Below are 25,252 nucleotides of genomic sequence, written 5' to 3' on the forward strand. Positions count from 1 at the left end.
TGACATGATGAAGTTGACTCATAAATTCAGAGAGTTTGGACTCAATCAGTATATGTGCTGACCAGTGTGTCTGACACCAGCAAATCCCGTGCAGTAGTACAGGATGTGAGTAAGCTAACCATCTGAAGCAAGGCAGTCAAGTTGGCAGATATGGATTTGCTCTCAGTCGTGTATTTCCATTATCTGGTGTCTTAGTGGTAAGAAAACACTCCCTAACAAATTGTATTGATTTCTAATAGCTGTATGCTAAGGCTATGAATTCACTCCATGAGTACAAACAGGAGAATCTGATTTTCCTTTCAGAAGTAACAATTGTAGGTATATCTGTAAAACAATAAGCAGAATTTCAATGGATTAAAATAGCTGCTAGATTAAGTAGCCTGACACTTAGAGAATGAGACAGGAGGCACTTCAAGATGAAGGGAAGTAGTGTGAAAAAATGCACAGTACCTCTTTTCCTTTTAAGCCAGTTCCTAACAAATATATCTGATTTTGCTCCTGGTAACGAATCTGGATGTTGTATACTTTATCTCTGTACAACACCATCAGTACATATGGATGAGTAGCAGTTTTTCTTGAGCTGTCTCTTACCAAGAAGGTTCCATCCTGAAAGATGAAAAAACGGAAGATGACAAAAAAATGCTGCTTCTGGTTTTGATTTGCACAACAGCCTTAAATAGATCACTCATGCTTTTAAGGATTTTTTCTTTGTGAAATCTGCTATTTAAAGTATTCACTGTCTGATACAAAGTGCAGATATTTAGAGAGGGCTAGTGTCATATAAGGGAGAGATGCCACTAATGGAGGACGTAAAATATGAAAGGCTTAACTCTGCTTCAGCCAGAAGAGAATTTAGCTCCTGGTAAATTTAAATCAAGATTCCTCTGTGATCTGTTTAAAGGCAGCCTAAAATAGTGATTGTGGCTGTGTCATTTTGGTAGAGCCAAGCATGTTTTCTTTTTCTTTTTCTCCTTCTGCTTTTCTTGGTTTCAGATTTTAAAAATCTTCCCTTAAAATAACCTGTCTGAAAGGCACTGGATGTGGTCTTATAAGCTAGACCTTAGCACAAGTCATTGAAATGCTGTACATGATAACTTCAAACCATTGCATGTGCTGTGAGGCATCACAGATTAAACAGATTTCTCACAATGGTAGATGAGATATCATTTGTTTTATCTCTGCTTAAGCCTGGGTTTCACGTGCTTGAATCTGGACTTCATTTTGCTGGCAAATATGGCCTAGAAAAGGGTAGGACTGAACTCATCTAATTCAAGCTTAAAATTGGAATTTGTGACAAACTCTGTAATAGTGACAAAGAACTCTTTCCAGAGAACGTCATTCCTCCTAAGATAGGCAAGATGAAACTGCTCCCTTGGGCTATGAAAAACAAGAGCCTGGTCTAATCTAGCTGCCTAACTTTTATGTGGGTAAAGATATGCAGGATGAACCCCCCAGTATAAATGTCTATGTCTAAATGGAGCTTAACCTTATGGTGCAGTTTACTTTCACTCTTCTTATATGACTGCAGGGACATCTAGCTAGGCTGTTAAGGAGGTGCTGAGAACCTGCAACAGTTTAAAGAGTACCTTGTTTATTTTTCGAAGAGCTGCTTCTGCTTCTGGTCGGCTAATATAAGCAACATACCATTCATCATTTAATGAATCCTATATTTTTTGTGGGAGAGAAGAAAGGAGAAAGTCAACTGTCAATGGACTAATTTATGATGTTAACAACATTCTAATAAGTAGAGAGAAAATTGAATGTGAGGGATATTGGAACTTATGTGCAGAAGGTATGAGCTTTAGGGATCATACTAGCATATAGTAGTATATGGTAAGTGACACTGAAAGATTTTAAAGTGATTTAATCACTTCGAAAATTATGGAAGTATTACAGACCTACCTGTTAAATATCTGCAAGTAAGGTAGGAAAACTGGTATTTCCAGATATTTTCAGTAAAAAATAGATTTTAAATCATGGCATCATAGAATGGTTTGGGTTGGAAGGGACATTAAAGATCATCTAGTTACAACCCCTCTGCCTGGGACGCTACTGCGCTGACATCCTCTGTCTTTCTCTCTCTCCCCCCACTCCTGTCACCTTCCCCCACCCCCCCACACCCTTTTTTTTTTTTTTAACAATCATCTGAGACAATAGCACAGACTTCCTGTGAACTTAACAGTACTGGGCAACCATACGTGGCCACATCAGGAGTGGTTTGCGCTGTACTTGCCATATTTAAAGAAATGTGAAACAAAAATGCACATAAAGTGGTTAAAGTATATGAATTGTCTACTTACCAAGGTTTTGTGGAAAGAGAAATTAATATGTAATGCTATTTGAAGACAATTGTTTAAAACCAAGTTATCCAGCAAACAAGTATTTCTCTTAGTTTGTTCTACTGCATTTTACTATTGTTTTACTTGGCAGAGACAGAAAAAAAAGGCACTAAATATTGACACAGAAGAGGAAACTGCAAACACCTACTAACATCCTGACAATGGCTACTAACTAGAAAAACTACTTTGAAAACAGTTTGCTTTTGAAATCAGATTATTTGCTGTATTTAGCAGTTATGGTTAATACTTCTGATGTTTCTGTACCTCATCTTCCTCCGTGTTTGTGTGCTGAGCAGTCTGTCTGCTAGGAATGGGCAATGGAGGTCTTACATCAGCTGTCCCTCTTGACGGAGATCTGCTGTTGTTGCCTTTGAAGTTGTCAGATAAGAATAGAAAAAATATTGAAATGAGGAAATAATTTCATCTGGGAAATGGTATATGGTATAGAATCTTGATTTTGTGAGGCATGAAGAATTTGTATCACTCTGATACTGAGGCATTTTGAATTGATTTGAAATCAGATTTAGGCTGATGTATGAAATCTAAGTTCCTTATATAAATTGTTCCTTGGTGCACAGGGACACTAACTGAACTCTCGTAGTTCATAGTACCTTAAACTCAGATGAACTTGAGATATAGGTTGCATCTTTTTAGCTTCTGTACTAGTTACTTAGTTGAGAGCATCTCCAATTTCTTTAGGGACAAATTTAATATTGCCTCTTCAGATTCCTTGCCTTCTTAGCAAGAAACTAAAAAATGTCACTGTAAGACATTGGCAGGTGTTACCATATGCAAAAATCATTTTTCTAAAAAAAATTGCTTTCTAAGCTTCCTTTATTTTTGGATTACTTTTACAAGATGCAGTATATTTTACATGGAAAGCATTTTCTCCCTTTTTCGAGACTGTTAGTATACCATGAAATAACACTAGGCAGTGTTATTTGGCTTTCAACAGTGTTAGTTATATTTAAAAAGGTACTTATATGAAGTTTTGGCAATGATTTAACTAGACTGTAAGCTCAAACTTCATGGGAGAAGATCATCCTAGATTCAGATTAATGCACTCAAACTGCCTTGCAACCTTCAGTCATTGTACATAAAATCAAGGAATGCAGGATACAAACCTAGAGGGAAGCGAGGTGGTAGAGAGCCACTTGCAGACAGGCTTCTAGCACTGGTGTAGAAACAACAAAAATAGTAAGTACAATATGACACGGATATACAAGATTGCTGTGTTGTAAAATACTGATCTGAACTGTGAGCCTGTTTTACAGAATGTGATATCCTCTTGAGTCCTATGAAGGATGAGGACAACTTTCTCTTCCTTCTTTGCATTTTTCTTTCATTCTTTTTTTTGTAAGTATATCCACCATTAAAATTACTTGGAGCTCAGTATCCGGGAATGAAGTAGCCAGAGTCACTAGCAGGCTATCAAGATTTCTGTGTCAGGATTAATGAAGAAAGCTACTTCATCTTGTTGACTTTTCACAGGAACTGGCTACATTATTCCCCTAAAGCAGGAAGCAGAGGCAACAGCTTGATAGATGTTTGTTTCTTTGGAGTCCCAGTTACAGAGTAACTTTGTAGGTTTTTTAATATTATTGAGGAAAGAGCAGTTTCTCATCATTAATGTTGTAGCTGTGGGTATGGAGCTACTGGAGAGTCCAGTGAAGGACCCTTCACACTAACATGGTAAGGAACTGGAGCATCTCACGTGTGAGGAAGGGCTGTTGGAACTGGGATTGGTTTGTCTAGAAAAGAGAAGGCTCAGGGGGATCTTCTCCACGCATATAAAAACCTGAAGGGAGGATGCAAAGAGGATGGAGCTGGGCTCTTTTCAGTAGTGCCCAGAGACAGGACAAGAGGCAGTGGGCACAAACTGAAACACAGGAGGTTCCATCTGAGCATCAGGAAACACATCTTTAATCTGAGGGTGGCTGGGCACTGGAATAAGTTGTCCAAAGAGCTTGCGAGGTCTCTCTCCTTGGAGATATTCAAAAGCTGGATGGGCATGGTTGGGGGCAACCAGCTCTAGGTGGCCATGCTTGACCAGGGGCTCCAGATGGCCACTGCAGCCTCTCTGTGAATGTGTAAGATATTATCTGACAGTGGCACTGAGCTCATACCCAGAGCATCATAACACTTCCATGTGCCTGTGTTTGGTTTACTTCCCTTCTTCTGCTTCATTTTTCTGCTATTGGTTAGAAAATCTACAATTCCTTTTTATGGCCTTTTTTATGATCCAGAGGTCTTTATTTTTATTTTTAATTGCTTCACCCAACTGGTTATAAATCACCTGTAGTTTTTTCCTTTACGAACCATATTTCTATTCTGTTTTAGTGAACTGCACAAAAAGCTCTGGGATTAATATATTAATTAATGCTGCAGAACAGGGGCACCCTATCACAACTTGTGATTCATGGGAAAGAATCAGCCGAATGTGAGCTTCTGCTATAGAAAACTACACAACACTGTTTGAATATAAGCAGAAGTGTTCATTGTGGAAACAGTTCATATGACCTTGCTATTGCTACTGCAATATTATTTCTACTTGGGTGTCTGCAGTTCCAGATGATGTTGGTAAATGGGAGGGATTCATCAAAGAACCATTACAAAAAAAACAGAGATTAAACTATGTACTTCACACTTAGACTCAAGGAGCCCACTCTTAGTCATCAAAGGCTGTTGCATACTTCATCAGAAATCAAAATTTAATTAAGGGAACTTCCATTCTGGAAATGAAGACATAGTCTAATACATGGATGTTGTAGGTAGGAAAAGTTGTATTTGCAGCAAAGACCACAGTTTTAAATAAGAATTAACAATTAAACTAATGAAAGGGTCCTGCCGGTAGCAGGAGTGATGTCTTACAAATGGAATCTATGTAGGCCCTGAAATATTCCTTGACTTAAAAATGGGAGTGTGCGTTATGTCTTGGTTGTCTGGTATAAACTGTTCTGCTGAACACAGAATTTCAATTCTATTCAGGATTCTTCTTGGTAGTAGGAACACCACAAATTAGCGTGTAGTTGAGGCAAGGGGGCAGCTTCAAAAATGGCTTCTTACAGTAGTTACCTTGCGTTCCCCAGAGCACCCTGTAGCCATATATATGTATGCACATATATATATATATATATAAATAGATTAAAATTCCAAAGGAATGATACAATGAGTGATACACACCTTTCTGCACCAGGCATGCTGTTGGATCCTGGCTTAGGTGGAGGCTTGATAGATTTTGATGGGAATGTATTGGAGCTGTATGGGGGCAAAGATAGCTGTGGCACTGCTCTTTGGGGTGCAGCTGTGGAGAAGAGGAGAAGAAAACTTAAGACCTATCTGAGACATTCTTAAATGAGTTAAAGAAATCCTGGCACATTACTGCTGTCTAATTAGATAAACATAATGGAGGAAAATGTTTTCTAAAAAGTCTTTGATATGTTAGTTACGGGTTGCAACGTCATATGGTCAACTGAGAGCTTAAAATTAAATGAAAATAATTTGGAGTAGACGTAAGCATTTAGGTTTTTTAAGTTCTATTTTTTAAAGCTACAAGTCAAACAGCTTAACTGCAATAAAACTGAAGGTGAAGCGTGACAGTGTGTCCTCTCTGTTGTGCTGCTTCTGAATAGCAGATTTGAGGTCATCTCTTTAAACTTCATTCCTTTATGAATGAACATTTCTCCCATATTAATGAACATTTCTCCCATATAATCATAACATCATCAAACTGAAACATTTTTTTACACTTCAGATCTTCACTACTGGTAAAAAGAGAACAGGTTAACTGTGCTCTTCGCCCTATTCTTAATGGAGTCTTAGAGGAAATGGTAGGCTGTAAAGACTTGGCCGAATGTTCTGCTTCTGCTATGAATTCACTTTACAAATTTTATTTTAGGAACCAGGCTTGTTAAGAAATTCATGAATAGTACTATTAAATGAAACAAGTTCTGGTTCTGTTCCTTAGAGTAAGTACCGTTACACAGAAGACTAGTACTGGAAGGGTTTTACTGAACATTTTGTTGAAAACTGAAAACATGCCTAGCTGTTTGATGCTGTGTGCAGATTACAAGTCTCAAATATACGATGTTTCGAAGTAAGAAATTCTGCTGTCTTGTAACTGACTGACCGGGGAAAGCTATTAGCTATTGATTTCCTGTGTTTTGTGGCTTTGCTATATAATCTGCACAAGGTACATTGTAAGCATTCTACAGCCTGTCAAGATACCACCCAAGTTTTTTACATGGCTCTAAAGAAAGAGCTCTGGAAACTATTTTTGTAGTGCTAAAACAAAGAAAGACTTCACAGTAGAAATACTTACCATCTTCTTCTTCCTGGGGAACCAAGAGAAAACAAATGTTAGCAACTTATAGCAGAGTTCTTCGTAATATTTATCTTTTACAATACAAAGACCTGGAAGTTTGTGAATTTTGAGCATACTAAGGATCCTAAGAATCTAATATGTAGACTGTCACTTTCATCTAAAATGCTGGGGTTTCTGTATTCATGCAACACCAAATAACGTTTACAGTTTTTGTGTTAAGGTACAACCATTATTTACAATTAAGTAAAAATCCCAAATTCTTAGGTCAGCATATGCTAAATAAAAAATAATAATGTATTAAAAAATCCCAAATCAAAAACTCAAACCTGATGTAAACAAAATCACTTCTCCCGCGTCATTAAAAAAATGCTGGCCTTATTCTTCCTATCATCTAAGATAAAGTACTTAGGGAATAAGCTGAGCTTGAACTAGAGGAAATTATTAAATAGAAACTGTGTGCAATGAAAGATCCATCCTCATTCACTACAAAGCATGAAGAAACAAGTTTACTTTTTCCAGAATTATTAGCTTATACAGGTACTTCATTTTATTGTAGTACATATAATTTACAAATTTGTTTTGATACTATACTTACTTCAGGTCTCTTTTGTTGTGGCCAACCCTGCCTGAAATGAAACAGAGACGACAAAGCATTAATCACAGATAGAATATTAACCATTCATTTGGTGTGCATAGGGCTATATATTCAACTAAGACATGAATTTGTACTAAATTCTACAGTCCTATATGACTGCAGAAGCAATTTTTTCTCCTTGTAACAGTACCTAAAATTCTGATTTTCAGGCATAATCTAAGATGGTATACTAGTCCTTAGCCAATCTTGATTATATGAACAAGCGATATTCTGAATGAATAAGATTAAAGCTACACTGATGAAATGTGTTTCAAGTCTGAAACACATTTTATAGTACTCAACAACATTGCTGGAGCATATCAAGAGCATTCCAGTCTTTTTCTCTGACGAATTATCTTGGCTGACTACCAGATCTCAATTACTTTCTTATTTTGTTTTAAATTCAGTCACACTGTTCAGCCTGTAAGTTGTCTAGAAAACGCTGTTTATGCTATAGATAATATTTGCTGTGAGTTTTCTAGACTAGTAAAATCAGTAATAGGAAAGTAGGCCTTTCTTTTTCTTATGTCCTACACGAAATAGATATGGGATTCATAAATGAATGTTTCTTAGAGCGAGAACTTGGTCTGGTGGAAAAAACATGGATCATAGGTTTCTTTGTGCTACTAAGAAGTGAGCTGTGCCAAATGTAATGTCCCTTTCAGATAGGAATTGATAGACAGTTTCTACCACATTCACACTTTCCTGTAGCATGCAGCACATTCCATAAATATTGTTGAAACAAAACTTTGATGTCTTCAGCTACTGTTGGCACTGTTCACAATAATTTTCCCATCCCATGTAGCTTATCCGTATTTCTGTTAAATTTAGTATATGCTTTTACTAGATTTCAGTTAAATGAACTCTTACTTGACAGGAGTTTGCTTCCTTAGAGGAGTTGGATTGCCTCTTTCATATCTGTCGCTTGGTGGGACAGGAGGTTTTGGCATCATTGCAAGCTGTTCTCCCAGGGATCTAAGGGAGGAGCAAGATGACGAAATAAAGACAAAAAATGGCTTAATGTGAAATAACTGACTAATATTGGCATCAAGAATCCCATTTCAAGAGGCAAAACTCTTACCTTAGCTGTGGAGTCAGAGGCTGTAAAACAAGAAGGAATAGTTAAGAGCTAAGGGTATCAAAACAGGTGAAAAACATTCATAAGCACCAAAACAGAAAGGCCTTACCTTATCAGGATAGCTTGGCTTCCTCCCTGAAAATACATGTAGAAAAAATGTAACTGTAGATAATTAAACTTTCTATAAAACATGCAGTTTTGAATATTACTGAAAGAAAATTTTGCAGATTGAATCACTAGGTCTCCTGAGATATAAGCCAGAAGTAGATTTTGGTTGTATAAGAGGTGGCAAAATTACAATTTTTTCAAAGTGGCACATTTTACAAAAATATTTTCTATGATTCAGCTTTGAATTACTAAAAAAATCTATGCCAGTATGTGCTAAATAAAAGAGTTTAGTTAGTAAATAAAAATCAGAGTAATCACATAGTCTCCTTAGCTTTGTTGTAAAATACAGTTTTCAGGTCTGAAATGCCATTTTGTTTTCTGTGTTTTTTGTTTTTTTTTTTCAGTTCTCAGCATTCTTTTAAGCCTGGATAATAAATTACATACAGTAGCGTATGCAGAGTTTCATTAGCTTAGTATGCAAAAGTTGTTTCCTCTTTTAACCTGCTAAATATTCCTTTGTTCGCTCACTTAAATTTTGTAATTTTGTATTTATTTTTTTTTCCATGATGATTTCATAATGTCTTTCTGTTCAGTTAGTCCTGACCTACTTTCTAGATATGATTTCTCTCTCTTTGTAAGTACTGGCCACGTTATTTTTTTCTAAACAAATTACCTTATACGTGACTGGATTGAGGTGTTTGCTTGAGCCTTGCTCTTTTGCATGAATAATATTCAATCTCATAATTTTGAATAATAAAAAAAAACAGCCATCAGTGTTACCATAAGCAAATACTGACCTGATACTGGGGCTTCTCTTTCAAATGGTGGAGCAAGGCGATCCAGCGGGGGTTTCGTGCTTCTGTCTATAGAAGGAGCTGGGGCTAAACACAAAAACTGTGTAAGACAATGTGCTGGTACAGGTCAATATAATTTTATTTTGCATAGCCATGAATTTGTTTTACTTCTGAGAATAACAAGTGAGCCTTCTGTCTAAATAGTAGAAGGTGGAGCTGGGGTGATAGGAGATACAGGCAAAAGTGAAGTGGTAAAAGCTTTACAAAGAGAAAAACAGCTGTACTTACGTTTTGAAGGTTTGATATTTCTGTCTCTAGTCAAGTCATTGTTGCTTGGAAGAGGAGGAAAAGGTGGCAGCTGAAAAATATTTTACATGTGGTTAAAGTCACCATCTTCTTTCTATTTTAATTTTAGTGTATTAAACCCACAACACCACATCTGCCAATCTTTGTATATGATGCAGCACAAAGAATAGGTCTCTGCACAATATAGGAAGGATAGGAGTCATTAATAGTCCTGAAGAGTTACCTACATGCATGGTGGTGTTTTGCATGTGTGTATGTTTTCCAGATGCAGAGTTACTTCTGTTTAGTCTCACAGAGAATATTTTAGTGGGATGCTGACTTTGGGGAGGACATGGATATGTCAAAGGAAGGAAACGAGAGATTCAATGATGCTGTTGTAGCTTTCCCCCTTGGTGCAGCAGGTTTTTAATTTTGAAATCTGGTGTTGAAATTACTGGATGTAAACTCGAAGTTGAGAAGTATGTATGAACCCTGTGATAATGATTGTTGCTGAGTGAAGCAGGGCAGAAAGGACTATGCTTTCTTATTGTGAGATCTGGGTCAAATAGAATTATGTTGCCAGAAGCAGCAAAAATGGTGAGGATGTTTTGATATCTAAACTTAGATTTCTTCAGACAAACACCTGCCTATCTTCTTTCTTATTCTGATGAATAATGCAGCAATTTAGGACACCAGTCTTGAGAATTCATGACATTTAGATGAGTCCTGTGTGTGCCATATACGTGAACTGTAACACTGGGTCAGACCAAAGATCTCTCTACCGCATCCTAAAATTACCTTTACATGTGTACATTGGTAGGTGTTATGTACATCTGTGCTGGCATACATTGTCCCTGCAATGCAAGTTTTGAACAGCACAATAGCTTCCAATTTCAAGGGTTTAAAAGGAAGAAAAAATGGAAAAATATATGTATGTCATCAGAGTTCTCAATATACAGTCCCTTATATGTAGTCTTAATTCAATTAGAAAGATTTGGAAAGAGTTATCCTTTTTTTTTTTTTTTTTTTTTTTTTTTTTAACAAATATCATTAAAAAACAAAGTAGGATCTATTAAGAATCTCCAATGTAAATGGGAGAGGCATTCACAAGTTGATACAAATTTCCAGTGTAAGAAACAGCAAAGTAATGTGGATCAATTTAATATTTAACCCACCAAATTTTATTGTTTCCTGAAAAAAAAGACCCTGTAAGAGTTCAACTTTTTTAACAGCTAAAAGACTTTCTTCTTCCTCTCCGTACACTCTCTGAATAACAATAGCATTACACTTAAATTTCTACTTAGGTACCGGCAAAGAAAATATATGAAATATTTCATTTTCTATGAAATACCAAGAGAGAAACATACAGAAGCACCTCTTCCCCCAAATGAAGCTGGTACTGTGGACGGGCCAGGTCGCTGGGGTGGTACTGGAGGCTGATGTGATGATCTGGCTGTTGAAGGTCTGTCTAAAGAAAAAATCCCAAACTGAACAACTATGCAAACAGTTCTGTTATTTTATTCTTATTGGATCTTTACGAAAAAGAACCCTTGCAATAAGTTGCATACTTTAAGTTAATATGTCATAAAACCATTAATTTAGTGCAAAATAGTTGCTTTATGATCAGTGTTCATTTGGGAGTTAGAGGCTCATCTGGCCCTTTGGTGGTGGTGACTGCATCTGCTGGGCTGTTGGCTCACACTGTTTATTTGTATTTCCTGCATGCATACAGTGTCTATGTGAAACACCAGCCCATCTAAATGACAGTGATTTGTACTCCTGTATTTTACTCCACAGCTGCAGGCTACTGAATAATCAGGTACAAAAAAAAAAAAAGACAAGCAAAGAAAGCTGATCTCTTTCTTTTCCCAATTTTCTCTCTATTTTTTTTGCTGCTGTTATCATAGCTTGCTGTATTCAAGGGACTGCTACTAAAGCTAAATTGGTATGCATTTATTTTTAACTTCAGGCAGCTTCCAAACCATAGGCTAAAGTCAGAAAGACACCAACCTGCAGTAAGTCTGTACCACTTTAATGTAAAACCTTCTGTATTCCATTACCAGCCACTTAAAATGCGGTTGATAATATGTGGAAACATCACTTATGATTTATTATTAGCACTTATTTTTTAGTAATTACCTATATAATCTGTGTTGTTCGCAAGGGATTTGGCAGGAAATATGACATTGTGGTGTGCTTCATCATTATTGGATGGAGGTGGCTCATAGCCATCACTGTCATGTTCTGCGTCCTCAGGCTCTTCTGTTGGTGATTCATAGTCAGCCTCATCTTCCTTTTCCTGATCATCATCAGGGCTTTCATAGTCATCATCTTCTTCCTGACAAATGCATATAAAAGATGTATATTATTACTTCTGTGAAAAGCCACAAGGAAATTGCAGTAAGATACTTTTCACCCAGGAAGATATCAAGTTTTTAAAGCCATTTTGAATGTCTTTGTTTTAGATAGCATACAAGTTAAGGCAGCAGCAAACAATTCAGTGCTTCCTAGAGGAACACTGGAGCAGCAGTTCTTGTCTGTTGATACTCATTCTTACTTAATAGTATGTATTCGACAACCTGGAACTCAACTTGAAAAACACCAGAAAAAAGTGAGGTCTATGATACAGATCTTGCTCCTCTCCTCTGGCCAGACCTAGCAAGATCACAGTGAAAACATAGTAGTGGTCACTGCACACATCTGTGCAATCTACCCTGACTTACAAGAAAACGTTTATTTAAATTTTCGCTGATATCTAGGCTGAAATGTCCAGACTAGCTCGCATCAGCTTAGCCCAAATGCATTACAGGTGGCTAGTTTTATCTCTCATGTTCCTAAAATATCAGTAAATCTCCTGTTTACCAGAAAAAAACGTTGGCACTGGTTTATGAGCAGTCTTCATAGACATGGACTGTAGATCAGTCAGCTTATTAATTTTGCTTGCTGGTTTGTATATGCTTCATCTAAAGACACTTAGGAAAGCATTTTCTATGTTGAATGGCAAAAAATATTCTTGAAGTCAGATGGCTGCAAAAAATTGGATTTTTCAAAAAGGAAACTTTGTAGAGAACAAAATGGCAAGATTTTGCCACTGAATAATACAACAACCTTTCCCTTACTAGCCACCTCTGTAAAGAGCTTGAAAGAGGAATATAAACTGCAGCTAAGGTTCTATGGGGAGCTGGTCATAGTCTGTGAGCTTTTACTTGAATGACTGGTACAAGTCTGCTGTTCTGAAGCTCTGCCCTATATTACTGGTCAACGGCCCTTTTCTCAGTCAAGAAATTTGCAGCTCCTCCAATCATTCATGTTCCTGCTTCCCTTCTTCCTTAGCATAATACCAGCCTGCCATTATCCTCTCCATCCGTGCTGCCTGAAGTACGTAATGCGAGGAATGATAGAACATAGAAATCTGTTAGATAGAAATCTGTTGAACCAGTAGGTTTTGTTAGTGTGATACTCACAAATGAAGACCAGCCACCATCTTCTTGACCGTATCCTGCATAAGTAAGTATAACCACAGATTTTTAGCATGTACCATTTTAAAATATCAAGACATAACTTGACAAAAAGGACACAACAGATCCCACATACATTCTGAACATATAACATATTATGTCACAGGAACAAGGTAGACATTTTAAGGGCAGGCAGGCATACATGTGTAGCTCATATGTCATGAAAGATACTACAGATAACATTCTTACTCAAAACTAAGAGTACAGTTTTCCTTGTATGAGATGATATATGTGCTTTCATTTCAAGTTTGTAGAACTCTTCTTGCTGTAAACATTCTTTGAAGTAGAATGCTTTCAGAATGAGCATAAACTTCTTATCTCTTTAATACCATTATAGCTTTCATATCAAAAGTTGTGTGGTGGTATTGTTTGTTTGTTTGTTTTGGTTTTGGTTTTAATTTCAGTAGGACTAGAGAGCATGGTATCTTGCAGAAGTATTAAGTGCTTTTGGTTTATAAGAAAATAATTTAAATGAAAATTCAGAGCATGGCATGGCAGACATCTGAAAGCTTGCCCCTTTTCTGTAGGATGCTTCTAGGAGTGGGTGCAGGGGACAGAAGTGTTGGAACAAATGTATATATAAGCACTGATGTTATGCATTGGGTTACAGAAAGGCAATTTGGGAGTGTTCATCTAAATTTTTCTGCTCTCTTCTTTCATCACCACCTTTTCTCTTAAAAAATATTTTCTTAGTTGTTCTACAATTGCTATCCTTGTTGGCAGAGTGCACCAACAATTTTCTGCTTCTTCATGCTCTCTTTTCCTTTTTTTTTGTTTTGTACTGTTTTGTTTCACTTATTCTGCTCTGCAAGGATTATCTTAATATTTCAATATTTTTATACAATATTTGTAGACAGACTACCTGTTATCACACTTACCTGGATTTTCAGGACACTTTTGTGTTTGGCCCCTATAACGAAGATGCAAACAAATAAGTTCTTTCCAATTGCAATTCTTAAATGTTTTAAGTATACAAAAATATATCCTAATAAAGCTAATGGTTAGGTTTAACAGTAAAATTAAATTTAGATATGTGAGTTTAACTCTGCACAAAATACCTGTTTCACACACAGGATCCTAGTGTTGGCTAAACTGTCTTGAAAAGTTTTAAGTCAGTGAGGTGGAGTGTTTGGAAAGAAGTGGACTTAGTAAATAAATTTACTAGAGGCATCAGTCCTTGAAATGTAAACTTAAATAATTCCACTGGAGCTGCTGAAAGTCAAGTTCATAAATCCTTGTAGCACTGATAAGTATTTTTATGGTTTTCAATTCAAGTTTTAAACTCTAGCTAATGCAAAGGTACAAAGTCATGCCATCAGATGACTGAAAGCCATGTCACGTAAACCAGACCAGACTTAGATTTTCGTGGTATTAAATTCTTCTTTTCTCATGACTCCTCCACCCAAAGAATCAACATCATTGCATTTTTTTTGCTCTTTTCCTATTGCCAGAATATCATATTCAGTAAATCATAAAGCATTTTACAGTACAATGATATATGATTCTTTGACATGTGTTAATGATGACTCATTAATGTAATGATATGTGCCCAAGCTTTATAGATTCCTAAAGATTAATTTACTCAGATGTAAAATTATATTAAATTTATATGTTACTTGGTTTCAGACATTGCAGAAGTATCTACACTGTTCGTGAGCTCAGGCTTTGTTAATTTTAACAAATAACATTAACAAAACTGAATTTTATTTTGCTACTTTCCAGGTGGTTCCTCCAACACACAGGTATGATTGATCGAACAGAAAACAGTACAGAAAAGATATGGCTGAAAACTTTGAAAAAGAAAGTCCTATGACTTTTCACTTACCATTTTGGAAAGAAAGACATCCTTCCTTCATTTCTGTTTATTTCTTGACTTAATTTACTTACAATTCTGTTTAAAAGAGACACAAAAACAGTGTTTTTGTTTGTTTGTTTGTTTTTGTTTGTTTGTTTGTTTGTTTTAAAATCCTTGAAACTTGTCAGTCACTTTCTTGGCTGCTTTCCTCCCATTTCCCCTTATTTTTTACAAAATGAAATCTTTTAATTCCTGCGTATTATTTAGTATGTGGTAAGAATACTTAATTTCTCTCCTTATTGCAAAGTTTTGCTATAGCAGATCCACCTAAAAGCTGAACTTTTTTTACAGAGAAAAAAAAAATCACATGTTGTTGGGTCACATTTAAAAATCAACATTAAACTCAGCAAGCCATAGAAACATTGGGTGTGGCAGACATCACACACTAGAACACTGCTTTAAATAGTAGTGATTGCATTTGTATTATTTTGCATGGAAAAAGTAGATAATGTTTGAGGAAACAGCTTCTTCTAAGCCTATGGTTGCATAAGCAGAAATAAAATGCAGTTCTGTGACTATTCTTTTCGTCTCCCTCCCTGCACAGCCAGGATGTACCTAAGAAGGAATCCCTCCAAGAAAGGAGGTGAAAAGGCTGATTCAGTTTCATGTTATAACACATTTGCAGGGCAGGGCAGAAATATTTATGAAGCGTATAAAGGGTACAGCTTTATGTCTAGGGAGATTTTTCCAAGTTGATGTGTTTGTGTGAAACTCATGCACAGTTTGTGTACAGCAGTGAGGTGAATAACAACCAGTGAAATACAGTCTGCAAAGACGTTTTGGTCAGGAACATGCACTCTTATTGCTGGCATCAATCCCTTCACTTGGGAGCGAAGGTTTTTGTACTCACTGAGTCCCTGAGAACAACTCTGGGGTTACAGCATTCTGTCATTAATGAGAAACAGAATCAAGGCCACTGAGAGCAATACAACCCTGCTCTGTTAGTAATGAAGTTTACCTTGCTGATTACTTTGTTTCAAAGAAAGTTTTTATTTCAAAGAAAGCTTACAATGAGTCATAGTAATCTCATTATTATTTTTTTTAGGAAAGTCCCACTCAGAAAGTCCTGTCACAGCCAAAGCAAAAGGGTTACACACATCTGGTTGAAAATACCCCATTTTACTTCTAGCTGATATTATTCAAGTCTATCAGATTGTGAAAAAATCAGGAAACAAACGTATCCGTTTATGTTAGATTCTACATTCTGTAAAACCATAACTTTATTGTTTGCTAGTACAGATTTTTTTTTTTTCTGTAGATCTTAGATCTTGACGATCAAACTTTATATTAGTATTATAAAATTGTTGTTTGTTTGCAACTGCCAGGCAGTTAACAGTCTATTTTGTTTTTCTTCTTGTTTCATATCTTTTTTTCTGCTACTTACCAACTTTGACCCCTACATTTTTCCAAATGAGCTCGTTTGTGCATCTCTCATGTCTAACTGCTTTTCTGTAGTGACACTTAAGTAAAACAAGCTTTCAAGCACTCTAATGATTTTTTAAAAAGCCAGCAAAAACATACTATTCTTTTAAACCTCAACCATGCAAAAATTCTTTCTTTTATTTCGAATATCTGTGCTCTTGCCTTTGTTGCTTTCCTGATATGCACCTTACTGAAATTCAGGTTGTGGAAAGTGCTGTGAAGGCAGATCTAGCTGCCAACAAGTATCAGGTAACAAGCAAATTCCAATAATTATGACTATACTGTCTGAAAACAATAAAAATCAGCAATTCAATGTTAGGGATAGGGACTTGGGGATAAGTATGAAAATAGGAAGGCAGAGGAAGAATATTTTTTGGTTTTCTAAGACAGTACTTTGCAGTTTTCTGATTTTAAACAAAATTTGTCGTACTTGCTCCTTTTGAAATAAATACATGTACAAATGTTAACAATCTAAGAATGATTACAGTATTACAGCTTTCTAAATATGATACCCAAAAAAATTGGTTATTAATCTCATACCCAAACAAATTGTATAGAGGACTAAAATTGCCGAGTCCTATGCCAAGGCTCCTCTCTCTCTCTTTTTTTTTTTTTTTTTCCCTATGCAGATGCAGTCCTCAGTCTTCTGCACAAGTAATCTCCTGCTGCTGCAGATGATAAGGAAGTTGCTATGTGAATAATAGATTCCGGGTGAAACATCAGGAAATGTTTTGGTGTGAACTGTGCGCTATGTGGACGTCTACTTTTGTAGAGAAGTGGATTACAGAACTTGTGTGTGGCTAATTTGCTATTGTAGGATAGGTTGAGGAAGGATCTTTCATAATATAGTGCTTAGTTTCTGCTAAAGAAGTAAAGACTACAGGTTTTAGAACTCGTAGTTCTTTTAGCTCAGACTTCCACAGGTATGAATGACACTTGAATGTTTGAAAGCTTTCTGGACTGAACCCAGGCTGGCTGCTATGAGGATTTACACCAACCAGTTTTGAGGAAGAACTGAAAGGGAAAGTTGCTTGTTAAAATAATTTGCTACTTAAAGTACAGCGTGTAGTATTCAATTCAAGTTTATTTAAAATAGTTCAAACCAATGTCTCAGAGATGTTACTAGAAGAAAAGAAAGAAAAGTTTAGAATGGTAACTTTTTAAAAGCAGCTTTATTACAGAAGATACGTGCACTGAGCAGCTGAGTCTGTAGCCATGTGAGGAAGGAAGTACCAAAACCACACTGCTTTCTGAGTTGTGGGAGTGGATGATAAGACAGGATAAGGCAACAGTACTTGCAGAAAATGTTACTCAGACTTCTCTTTCTCTTTTTACCTCCTCCAACAGGCACTTAGCTTAAAACTGGCAGGAAGTTTAAAAAAAATTAAATAAAATTTAAATAAATAAATAAATAACAGTACTCCGAAAAAGGCTTTTGTTTGTATAGTGTAGATGTTGTTGCCCTGAGCAGAAACCATCCTACCTATATTAAGACGGTGACTTAGGACAGATGAGACAGAAGGAGGGCAAAGTCCTCTGAGACCAGGAAGTTGCATGTACCGAACACTCTCAAGAGTGTAGCTTGTGATTAAGTCTTTGTTTTGGCCTTTGAGTGAAGTGTGTTGGGCAGATACAGCACTATTATGTTGGCTTCCAAACAGACTGAGTGCCAGTTAACTTGCAAACCGTTCAACTGCCTTTAGCATCCTGCCCGAGAGAGCGTGTGCACAAACATTCACCTCTACTCTAGGTGTACCAGGTGTACCTTTTTAAAAGAGTATTGTGTAGATTTCTTAATGTTTAGGATTGCAACTTTTACTCTCCTGAAAGCAGTGTAACCTTCAGACTGCGCCATACTTGTAGGCTCTGAATATGTCTCATTCAGAACTCCACACACTTACCATGTTTGCACTGGCAGATGCAATTACATGCTTTAGTGCAGTGGTGCTCTTTTTTGTTACTGGACATTTCCACAAGTACTACAGGATATGTCATAAGCTTTCTGACCAAGGCTGAAAAATCTCCAATCCCAGGTTTGTCATCAGCCTGCCACTGTGAATAGCCAAATGGACCAATAGCCTGCATGAATACCTTGACTTACTGAAAATTTGTAAGTGTTTTGTCTCAAGGTAGTAAACAATAAGAGTGGCAAAGATTAACTTCGGTATATAGATCATGGTTCAGGTATTGAACAACCACCAACATTACTTTGAGTGAGATCTTTGCTTTTCCTTGCTTATTAATTGTGATCACATCAAGTAAGGCATGTTCTGTCTCTAAAATATCAGGCTCAAATATCGGTCAAGAGTCATATTTGTTATCCAAAAGTATAAGCTTCATGACCTTCTGTGACTGCCAATAGTGATAGTAAGCAATAAGAAAGCTCCATGTGTCCCTTAAGTTGTATATTGGCCCTTTGTTTCATTAGATTTATTATCAAAATGTTGATTACACCCTCATAATTAGGTCTGAGTTTCACTTAGTGTCTGAGTTTCATTTATTGCTTAAGACAGCTAGTCAATGTCTGCTCCATGTGAAATATATCCCTTTCCTGTTTTACTAGTGTACCACTTACTCTTTCAGGATGCAATGTGTTGTTTGTGAAGCTTCAGGTGTTCATAGCGCTATTAAAATTAAGTTAAATGGGTCTTTTGTAAAATGTAGAAAGTACAAGAGTAGTATGAATGAGCTCGAGAAGAAACAACACTACAGTTTACAAAAATGCCAACTGTTAATCATACTGTATATTTGAAGAAATTGGGTTGCAAATGAGCTGAGATGCTAATAACCTAAGTAATTGTTAGGTTAATTGCTGTGCTATTTCTTATTTAGGATGACAGCTACGTTCATGATAACCCAATTCCTAAAGCTAATGATCGTGTCATTTTTATTTATTTCAGATTCTGAGTGGGAAAAGGGAGAGAAAAGTATGTTAGGTGTTCTTACCAGTAAGTTACTTGGCCCAGATTTTGCTGCTGCTTAAATGTTTGCAGCACTGTGGCAGCTTTGGGGATAATGGATGGACATACCATGGGGCATAGATTTCCACTAAATCTGTTCTGTGGAGAACTGAAATAAGGAAAATCCTCTGTGGTCTGGAACCTGCAAACTGGGTTCTACCATGTGTAATCATGCACTATCAGGTCTTTAAGGATAGTTCATCAGTGCTATTGCATATCTGCATAGATCCCCTGAATAGATATACATAGGTCTTTTGACAGAATAGCAACTACTCCTAAACAGTTATGATATGGCCTGTATTCATAGAATCATAGAATAGAATCACAGAATATCCTGAGTTGGAAGGGACCCACAAGGATCATCGTGTCCAACTCCTGGCACAGCACAGGTCTACCCAAAATTTCAGACCACGTGCCTAAGTGCACAGTCCAAATGCTTCTTAAACTCTGACAGGCTTGGTGCAGTGACTACTTCACTGGGGAGCCTGTTCCAGTGTGTGACCACCCTCTCGGTGAAGAACCTCTTCCTGATATCCAACCTGAACCTCCCCTATCGCAGCTTGACACCATTCCCTCGGGTCCTATCACTGGTCACTAAAGAGAATAGATTGGTGCCTACCACTCCGCTCCCCCTCATGAGGAAACTGTAGACCACAATGAGGTCTCCCCTCAGCCTCCTCTTTTCCAGGCTGAACAAACCAAGCGACCTCAGCCGCTCCTCATGCGTCTTCCCCTCTAGGCTTTCTTAAAAGGTTTTTGTGTTTTTGTTTTGTTTGTTTGTTTTTGGTTACCAAGCAATTTAAAGCTGATATTCTGCATCTTAAAATAGAAACATATATATTCAAATAGAAATAGTCTGGGGTGACATTTTCTACTGAGCTAGAGTTCAAGCACTACTTTCTTATTAACTTTTTTTTTTTTTTAAATTAAAATAATTTGCATACAGAATATGTCTTATGATAGCCTTAAGGATGATGGTATAGTTTTGTACAAAGATTTACAAAATTGAGATTAAATACTGAGTATGATTAAAAAAAAAAAAAAAAAAAAAAAAAGTCAACTGAATCTTAAAACTGAATTACTATTATAAATAAGCAATTAGCTATGGAAAAGTTACCAGACAGCCTTTAATTTCTCTTGTATCACCTGCTCTGGAAGGGACATGTAGAAAACCATAAGCTTTTCTTAAAATCAGTTCAAAGCATTTATCAGGTACCTAAAAATTTATAATCCTAACATGACTTCGGGTTAAATCATTTCAGGTACAATCAAGGTCACTTGGATGCTGTAACTGGCTACTTCGTATCTGAATATGTGGTTTCTGATTTGTTTATATTAATTCTTAAAACTGAACATCAAGTTAATAGAATGGTTAATTATTTAAAACAGAACAACAAAAACAACACGTTTATCACCCTTTTGTCTGTACACCACTGTTACAAATATTATCAATATACAGTGTCACTGTTTATTCTATTTCTTTGCATGAGATTTTTCAAATGTTTATGCAATTACAGTATCAAACTGATCATATGAGATCTTCATTATGGCTCCACCTCATCAAGCTACTTGAAGCAGACACCTGAAGATCAGCATGTGTCCAAGTGCTGCCTTTTGAACTGGAGCCTTAAGCCAGTCCAAGAACCTCCCTTTACTCCCTCTTCCCTATGTCCACTCAGAGCAATTCAATGACAACGTTGAGTTGGGAAGAACCGTGTGGCTTTATCCACCTCCCTCTCCTAAGGGAAAGGGTAAACATAAAATGATGAGTGAAGCTGAACTCTGGCTGTGGACCTAGGGACCTTGTGCCTGAGCTAGACCTTTGGGTCTACTGTGTAAGTGAGAATGAAAGATAGATTTGCACATGAAATCAAAATATACCATTAAGCAAAGTTAATTTTCTGAACTTCAACAGTGTTCAAACAGTGACAGCATCATCATTTTGTATATTCTGAATGGGAGTGAAAACTCAATATTTATCAGAAAAGCCACAAATGGAATAATAGTTTCAGATTTGTGTGTTCTGTTTTGTTTTGCTTTGTTTTGTTTTTAGGGCCCAGATACTGCAAGGAACGAAGCACATTTAGGTTTCCAGTTGCATAAAGCTCTGTTTGGCATAACTGGATGCATCATTCAAATGTGAGGACAACTCTAAGTTTTGTCTCTGACAAAATCAGTCTTCAGTTTTAATTTTCCATCCTCCACAAGATTTAATGCCCCAATACACTTAAATAGACACTTGGCATAGTTTCCTTATCCAGGCCAGTCAAGATCACTTTGTGCAGGAGTCTTCAGTATCTCTGGCAGACATACAAAAAGCTTGGTGGTGACCACAGATGAGAATGGGAATCATTACTGTGGTAAAAGGACTGTGGAGTTGGTTAAGATCCCTCAAAAAATCCATGTGTGACCTATACAGGAGCAGAGAATCCCATGCAGACTTACTGTCCATTAAAATTTTCTCCCTGCAAAACAATAGCCAGAATAAAACCTGGCTAAACCACCATAATTGTCTGGATGCATCACATACACATGTGCCTGTACATGTATATTTAAATGCATATATATATTTAGCAGAGTTTTAAACAAAGAGTTCAGGCCTTTTAATGGAGAGTTCTAAAGATTTTATGAAGTATTTTAATTTTCAAAATAATATTTACATTCTTTTTGGTATTTAAAAATAAGACAGAAGCCTGTAACGTGACTGCTGAAGTTTAATGTTTAAAATAACAATTCTTTAAATAATAAGAAAAAATAGTGGAGGAGTTTATTAGTTTCTGAAAATGGCCCATCATACTTTGTTTGTAATGACAATTGTTATCTACCTAGACACTGAAAGATTCCTCTAAACGTCACAGAATCATCCCCAGGTAATGGCACAGTTACATTCAGAACTTGATCAGTAGAGTTGATCACATGTATCTATTTTGTAAAACCACATACTCAGCTCAGGAGGTCTGCATCAATATATGCTGTGGTTTGCAAACCTTGTACAGTTGCAAGTGCTGTTGTATTCTCAGTACATGTAGGTCAGCATAACACTGGTAAAGTTACCGGAGATCGATCTCTCTTTTATACGTGCTGTTTATTTATACCTCTGGCCCAAGCTGTAAGTTCAACTCTTGCTATTTATATTGAGACATTTCTGCAGAATTTGCTTGGATTTCAGCACTGCCATTAAGTAGATCAGGTTCTGGAATTAAAATATGCTCATTTGCATTTCAGGTTGTATAAAAACTTTTCCTACTAGATGATTTTTCCATTATGGTTTAAATGTAAGGAGTGAATGTTGTCTAGAAGTCAATAGGAAGCACTTTCCATTTTGGTGAGAATAATAAGGAGGTTCTGAAGTAATTAAATTAATGTTCTGAAGTACTGAAATGAATTAAAAGAAATAACCAGATCTTCTACACACCAATTTTATTTGTTTATTTGTTTGTTTCTTTCTTTTAAATTACAACCATTTCTTTTCCCTGTTGAAGCTCTAAATTCTTGTTTTAAACAGTGGCATACATGGAGAATCGCATATCAAATTATCCTTTCTCCATGTATATTCACAGTGTTCTAGTGAATTGTTTCCCTGTTGGTAAGTGTGGAAAAAGCTGAGAACAAGTGTGTTCAGATTTATTACTTTACTTATTTATTCATTTTTTTCAGGTTGTGAACTGAGCTTCACTGCTCTTCTAAAGCTCTTGGTTTCAGGTTCTCTTCTTGTTGAGAAACCCAAAAGATCTGACTAGAAAGGCTGTTGGCTTTCTGCTAGAGTGTTACATAGTATGAGGACTGTGAAAATAGAATTTGCGGAGCACTTTTGATATATCAGTGATTAGAAAAGGAGCTATGAGCAACTCCATATTATTAAAATTTAACTATTCATCCATGACATTAAAATATCTCACGTCCTTGTAAGACATGCATTGACCACTTTAGACTTATGAATTTGAAAGGAGATCACCAAAAGTTGTCGAAATTAGAAGCTAGAACAAGGAGAACACAAGGATATTTTGTCAAAGGACTGTGAAAGAGGGGGAAATTATCAGGGAATTACACGCAACGTATTTTACAGTATAGTGATGGGAGTTTTCCCACAGACAATCTGGTTTAACTCTGTTCCCTCAGTCTCACCAGCCATAGTTAAATATTGCTGAGTTGACAGTTAGTTCAGAAATGCCAAAACATCTGGGCATCTTTTTTATAACATCAGGGATCACTTACTAGCACATCATGCCCCACCAGTCCCTATTATCAGGAAATTAATTCTGTGAAAACATAGATACCATCTTAAGAAACACATCATGTTGGAGGCTTTCAAGTTCAAGTCCTTGCATATCTGATCTGAACAGAGGTAACTTTTTGCTGTCAGATCTGGCAACCAGCTTAACTGTGAGCACATGAATGTGACAGACCACATTGGTTTTCAAATTATTTCAGTATTTTTAGCTTCACCAAAACATTTTACACAAGCTGTCATGCATCAGAAAAAAGTGAAGTAGGCTGTGCCTCCCCTAACAAGATTAAGATATGCAGAGAGGGGAGGGAGTCTGGGAAATAAGCAAAGCACAAATAGCCATTTTGGAACGACTTTGGTTTCTTTTCTCTTTGTTTAGAACACCATGAAGAGCTCCATGTTAGGACGAGCTCATTGTTAGGAACCTTCTAATTTCCAGATTAAATACGTGCTTGAGAACTCACAGCAAAATAATGTCCTTCATCCATCATGAAATACTAAAAGTTGGTATCTCTGTTACTCAGTATTGACTTAACGGGAATATTGTTCTTTAGTAACTTCTATGAAATTATGAAAGCTATTGAGATGAGTTCAAAACTTTTTCAAGGCCTAACTCACATGAGCAAAGGAAAACTATATAACACTAAATTAAATGTTCCAGTCTGATTTATTTTTAATGTCTACCTAAAAGGAAAAAGGATGTGATGAAAAATATTTTAACTCCTCAGATCTTGTGTACATATCTGACTTTTTTATTTTTCTTTGATTAAGAGTCAACAGTTAAGTAGTGAACAGTTAAATCATACTTTCAAGGTAATACTCAAAAAAAAAAAAAAAGATTCTGTGTAACTGCTATCAAAAAAAAAAAAAAATAATGGATGAGTTCTTTTGAACATCCCACAGACAATTTTTATATTGTTTCATTGCACTTGAGCTTCATGACAACACTCCTTTATTTTTATGTTGGAACATTCTTCTTTTTCTCCTCATACAGTACATTTACAAGGCTCTAACTAATCACTTCAAATCACTTTCCTGATGTTTGCTATGTGTTTTCACTGCACATCAGTTAAGATGGTTTTTAATGTTAAATGGTAGTTTTACTTACGGCACTCTGAGTTTGGGAAATTTCTGAATATCATTTTCAGACATGTTCTGCAAAGGAAACATATGGTATATATCACAAACTTGTCCGCAGAACACCCTGTGACTTAGAGAAGCTAGCATATTCAAAAATGTGGCATGAATTTTCAACTGATATATAAATAAAGTACATATGAAAGTAATGCAAGATAACAGTCTGCCAACCCAACAGCTCACTATTAAGTAAAGTTTAAATAAGAAAAGTGAATTCATTTTAATCAAAAATCCCCTCTATATTTTTTCTTAGTTTTGCTGGATATTGTTTTTTATTTTATGTTGCTATCACTTGTATCAAACTAGATAGGAGTTTAATAAACACCACATGTATTTGTTTGCACACAAATGACTTCAATAAACTAATTCATCACATATCTAGTAAGAAGTGTTTCTGTATCTAGAATGTTTTAAAGGTAGCTGGAAAAGAAGAAGAAGAAAAAAAAGATATTCCTAATGAGAAGTAATATCTTAAAACAGTGCTTATCAGATGAGCTGTTCTATTAGGGATCAATCTCAAATTAAGGGGACTGTCCAAAGTTAAAAATCAAGTAATTTGCTTTTCTGATT

At 36.2% G+C, this 25,252-nt stretch overlaps 1 protein-coding gene across 1 annotated transcript in view; it reads right to left on the reverse strand.

Moving 5' to 3' along the window:
* Positions 1–25,252, reverse strand: part of LCP2 (lymphocyte cytosolic protein 2) — a 32,927-nt gene that overhangs the window by 1,731 nt on the left and 5,944 nt on the right. The window contains exons 3-20 of the mRNA XM_084295013.1: positions 24,654–24,700; positions 14,906–14,971; positions 13,959–13,990; positions 13,027–13,061; positions 11,702–11,900; positions 10,930–11,030; positions 9,566–9,635; positions 9,281–9,364; positions 8,485–8,510; positions 8,379–8,398; positions 8,168–8,272; positions 7,259–7,289; positions 6,661–6,673; positions 5,523–5,643; positions 3,464–3,513; positions 2,604–2,707; positions 1,587–1,664; positions 451–606 (exon numbers count right to left, since the gene is read on the reverse strand). Coding sequence (XP_084151139.1) covers positions 451–606; positions 1,587–1,664; positions 2,604–2,707; positions 3,464–3,513; positions 5,523–5,643; positions 6,661–6,673; positions 7,259–7,289; positions 8,168–8,272; positions 8,379–8,398; positions 8,485–8,510; positions 9,281–9,364; positions 9,566–9,635; positions 10,930–11,030; positions 11,702–11,900; positions 13,027–13,061; positions 13,959–13,990; positions 14,906–14,971; positions 24,654–24,700 — 1,338 coding nt within the window. The remainder of the gene's footprint in view (positions 1–450; positions 607–1,586; positions 1,665–2,603; positions 2,708–3,463; positions 3,514–5,522; positions 5,644–6,660; positions 6,674–7,258; positions 7,290–8,167; positions 8,273–8,378; positions 8,399–8,484; positions 8,511–9,280; positions 9,365–9,565; positions 9,636–10,929; positions 11,031–11,701; positions 11,901–13,026; positions 13,062–13,958; positions 13,991–14,905; positions 14,972–24,653; positions 24,701–25,252) is intronic.

Source organism: Netta rufina, assembly GCF_964035555.1.
Source record: "Netta rufina genome assembly, chromosome: 14".
NCBI classification, from domain to species: Eukaryota; Metazoa; Chordata; class Aves; order Anseriformes; family Anatidae; genus Netta; species Netta rufina.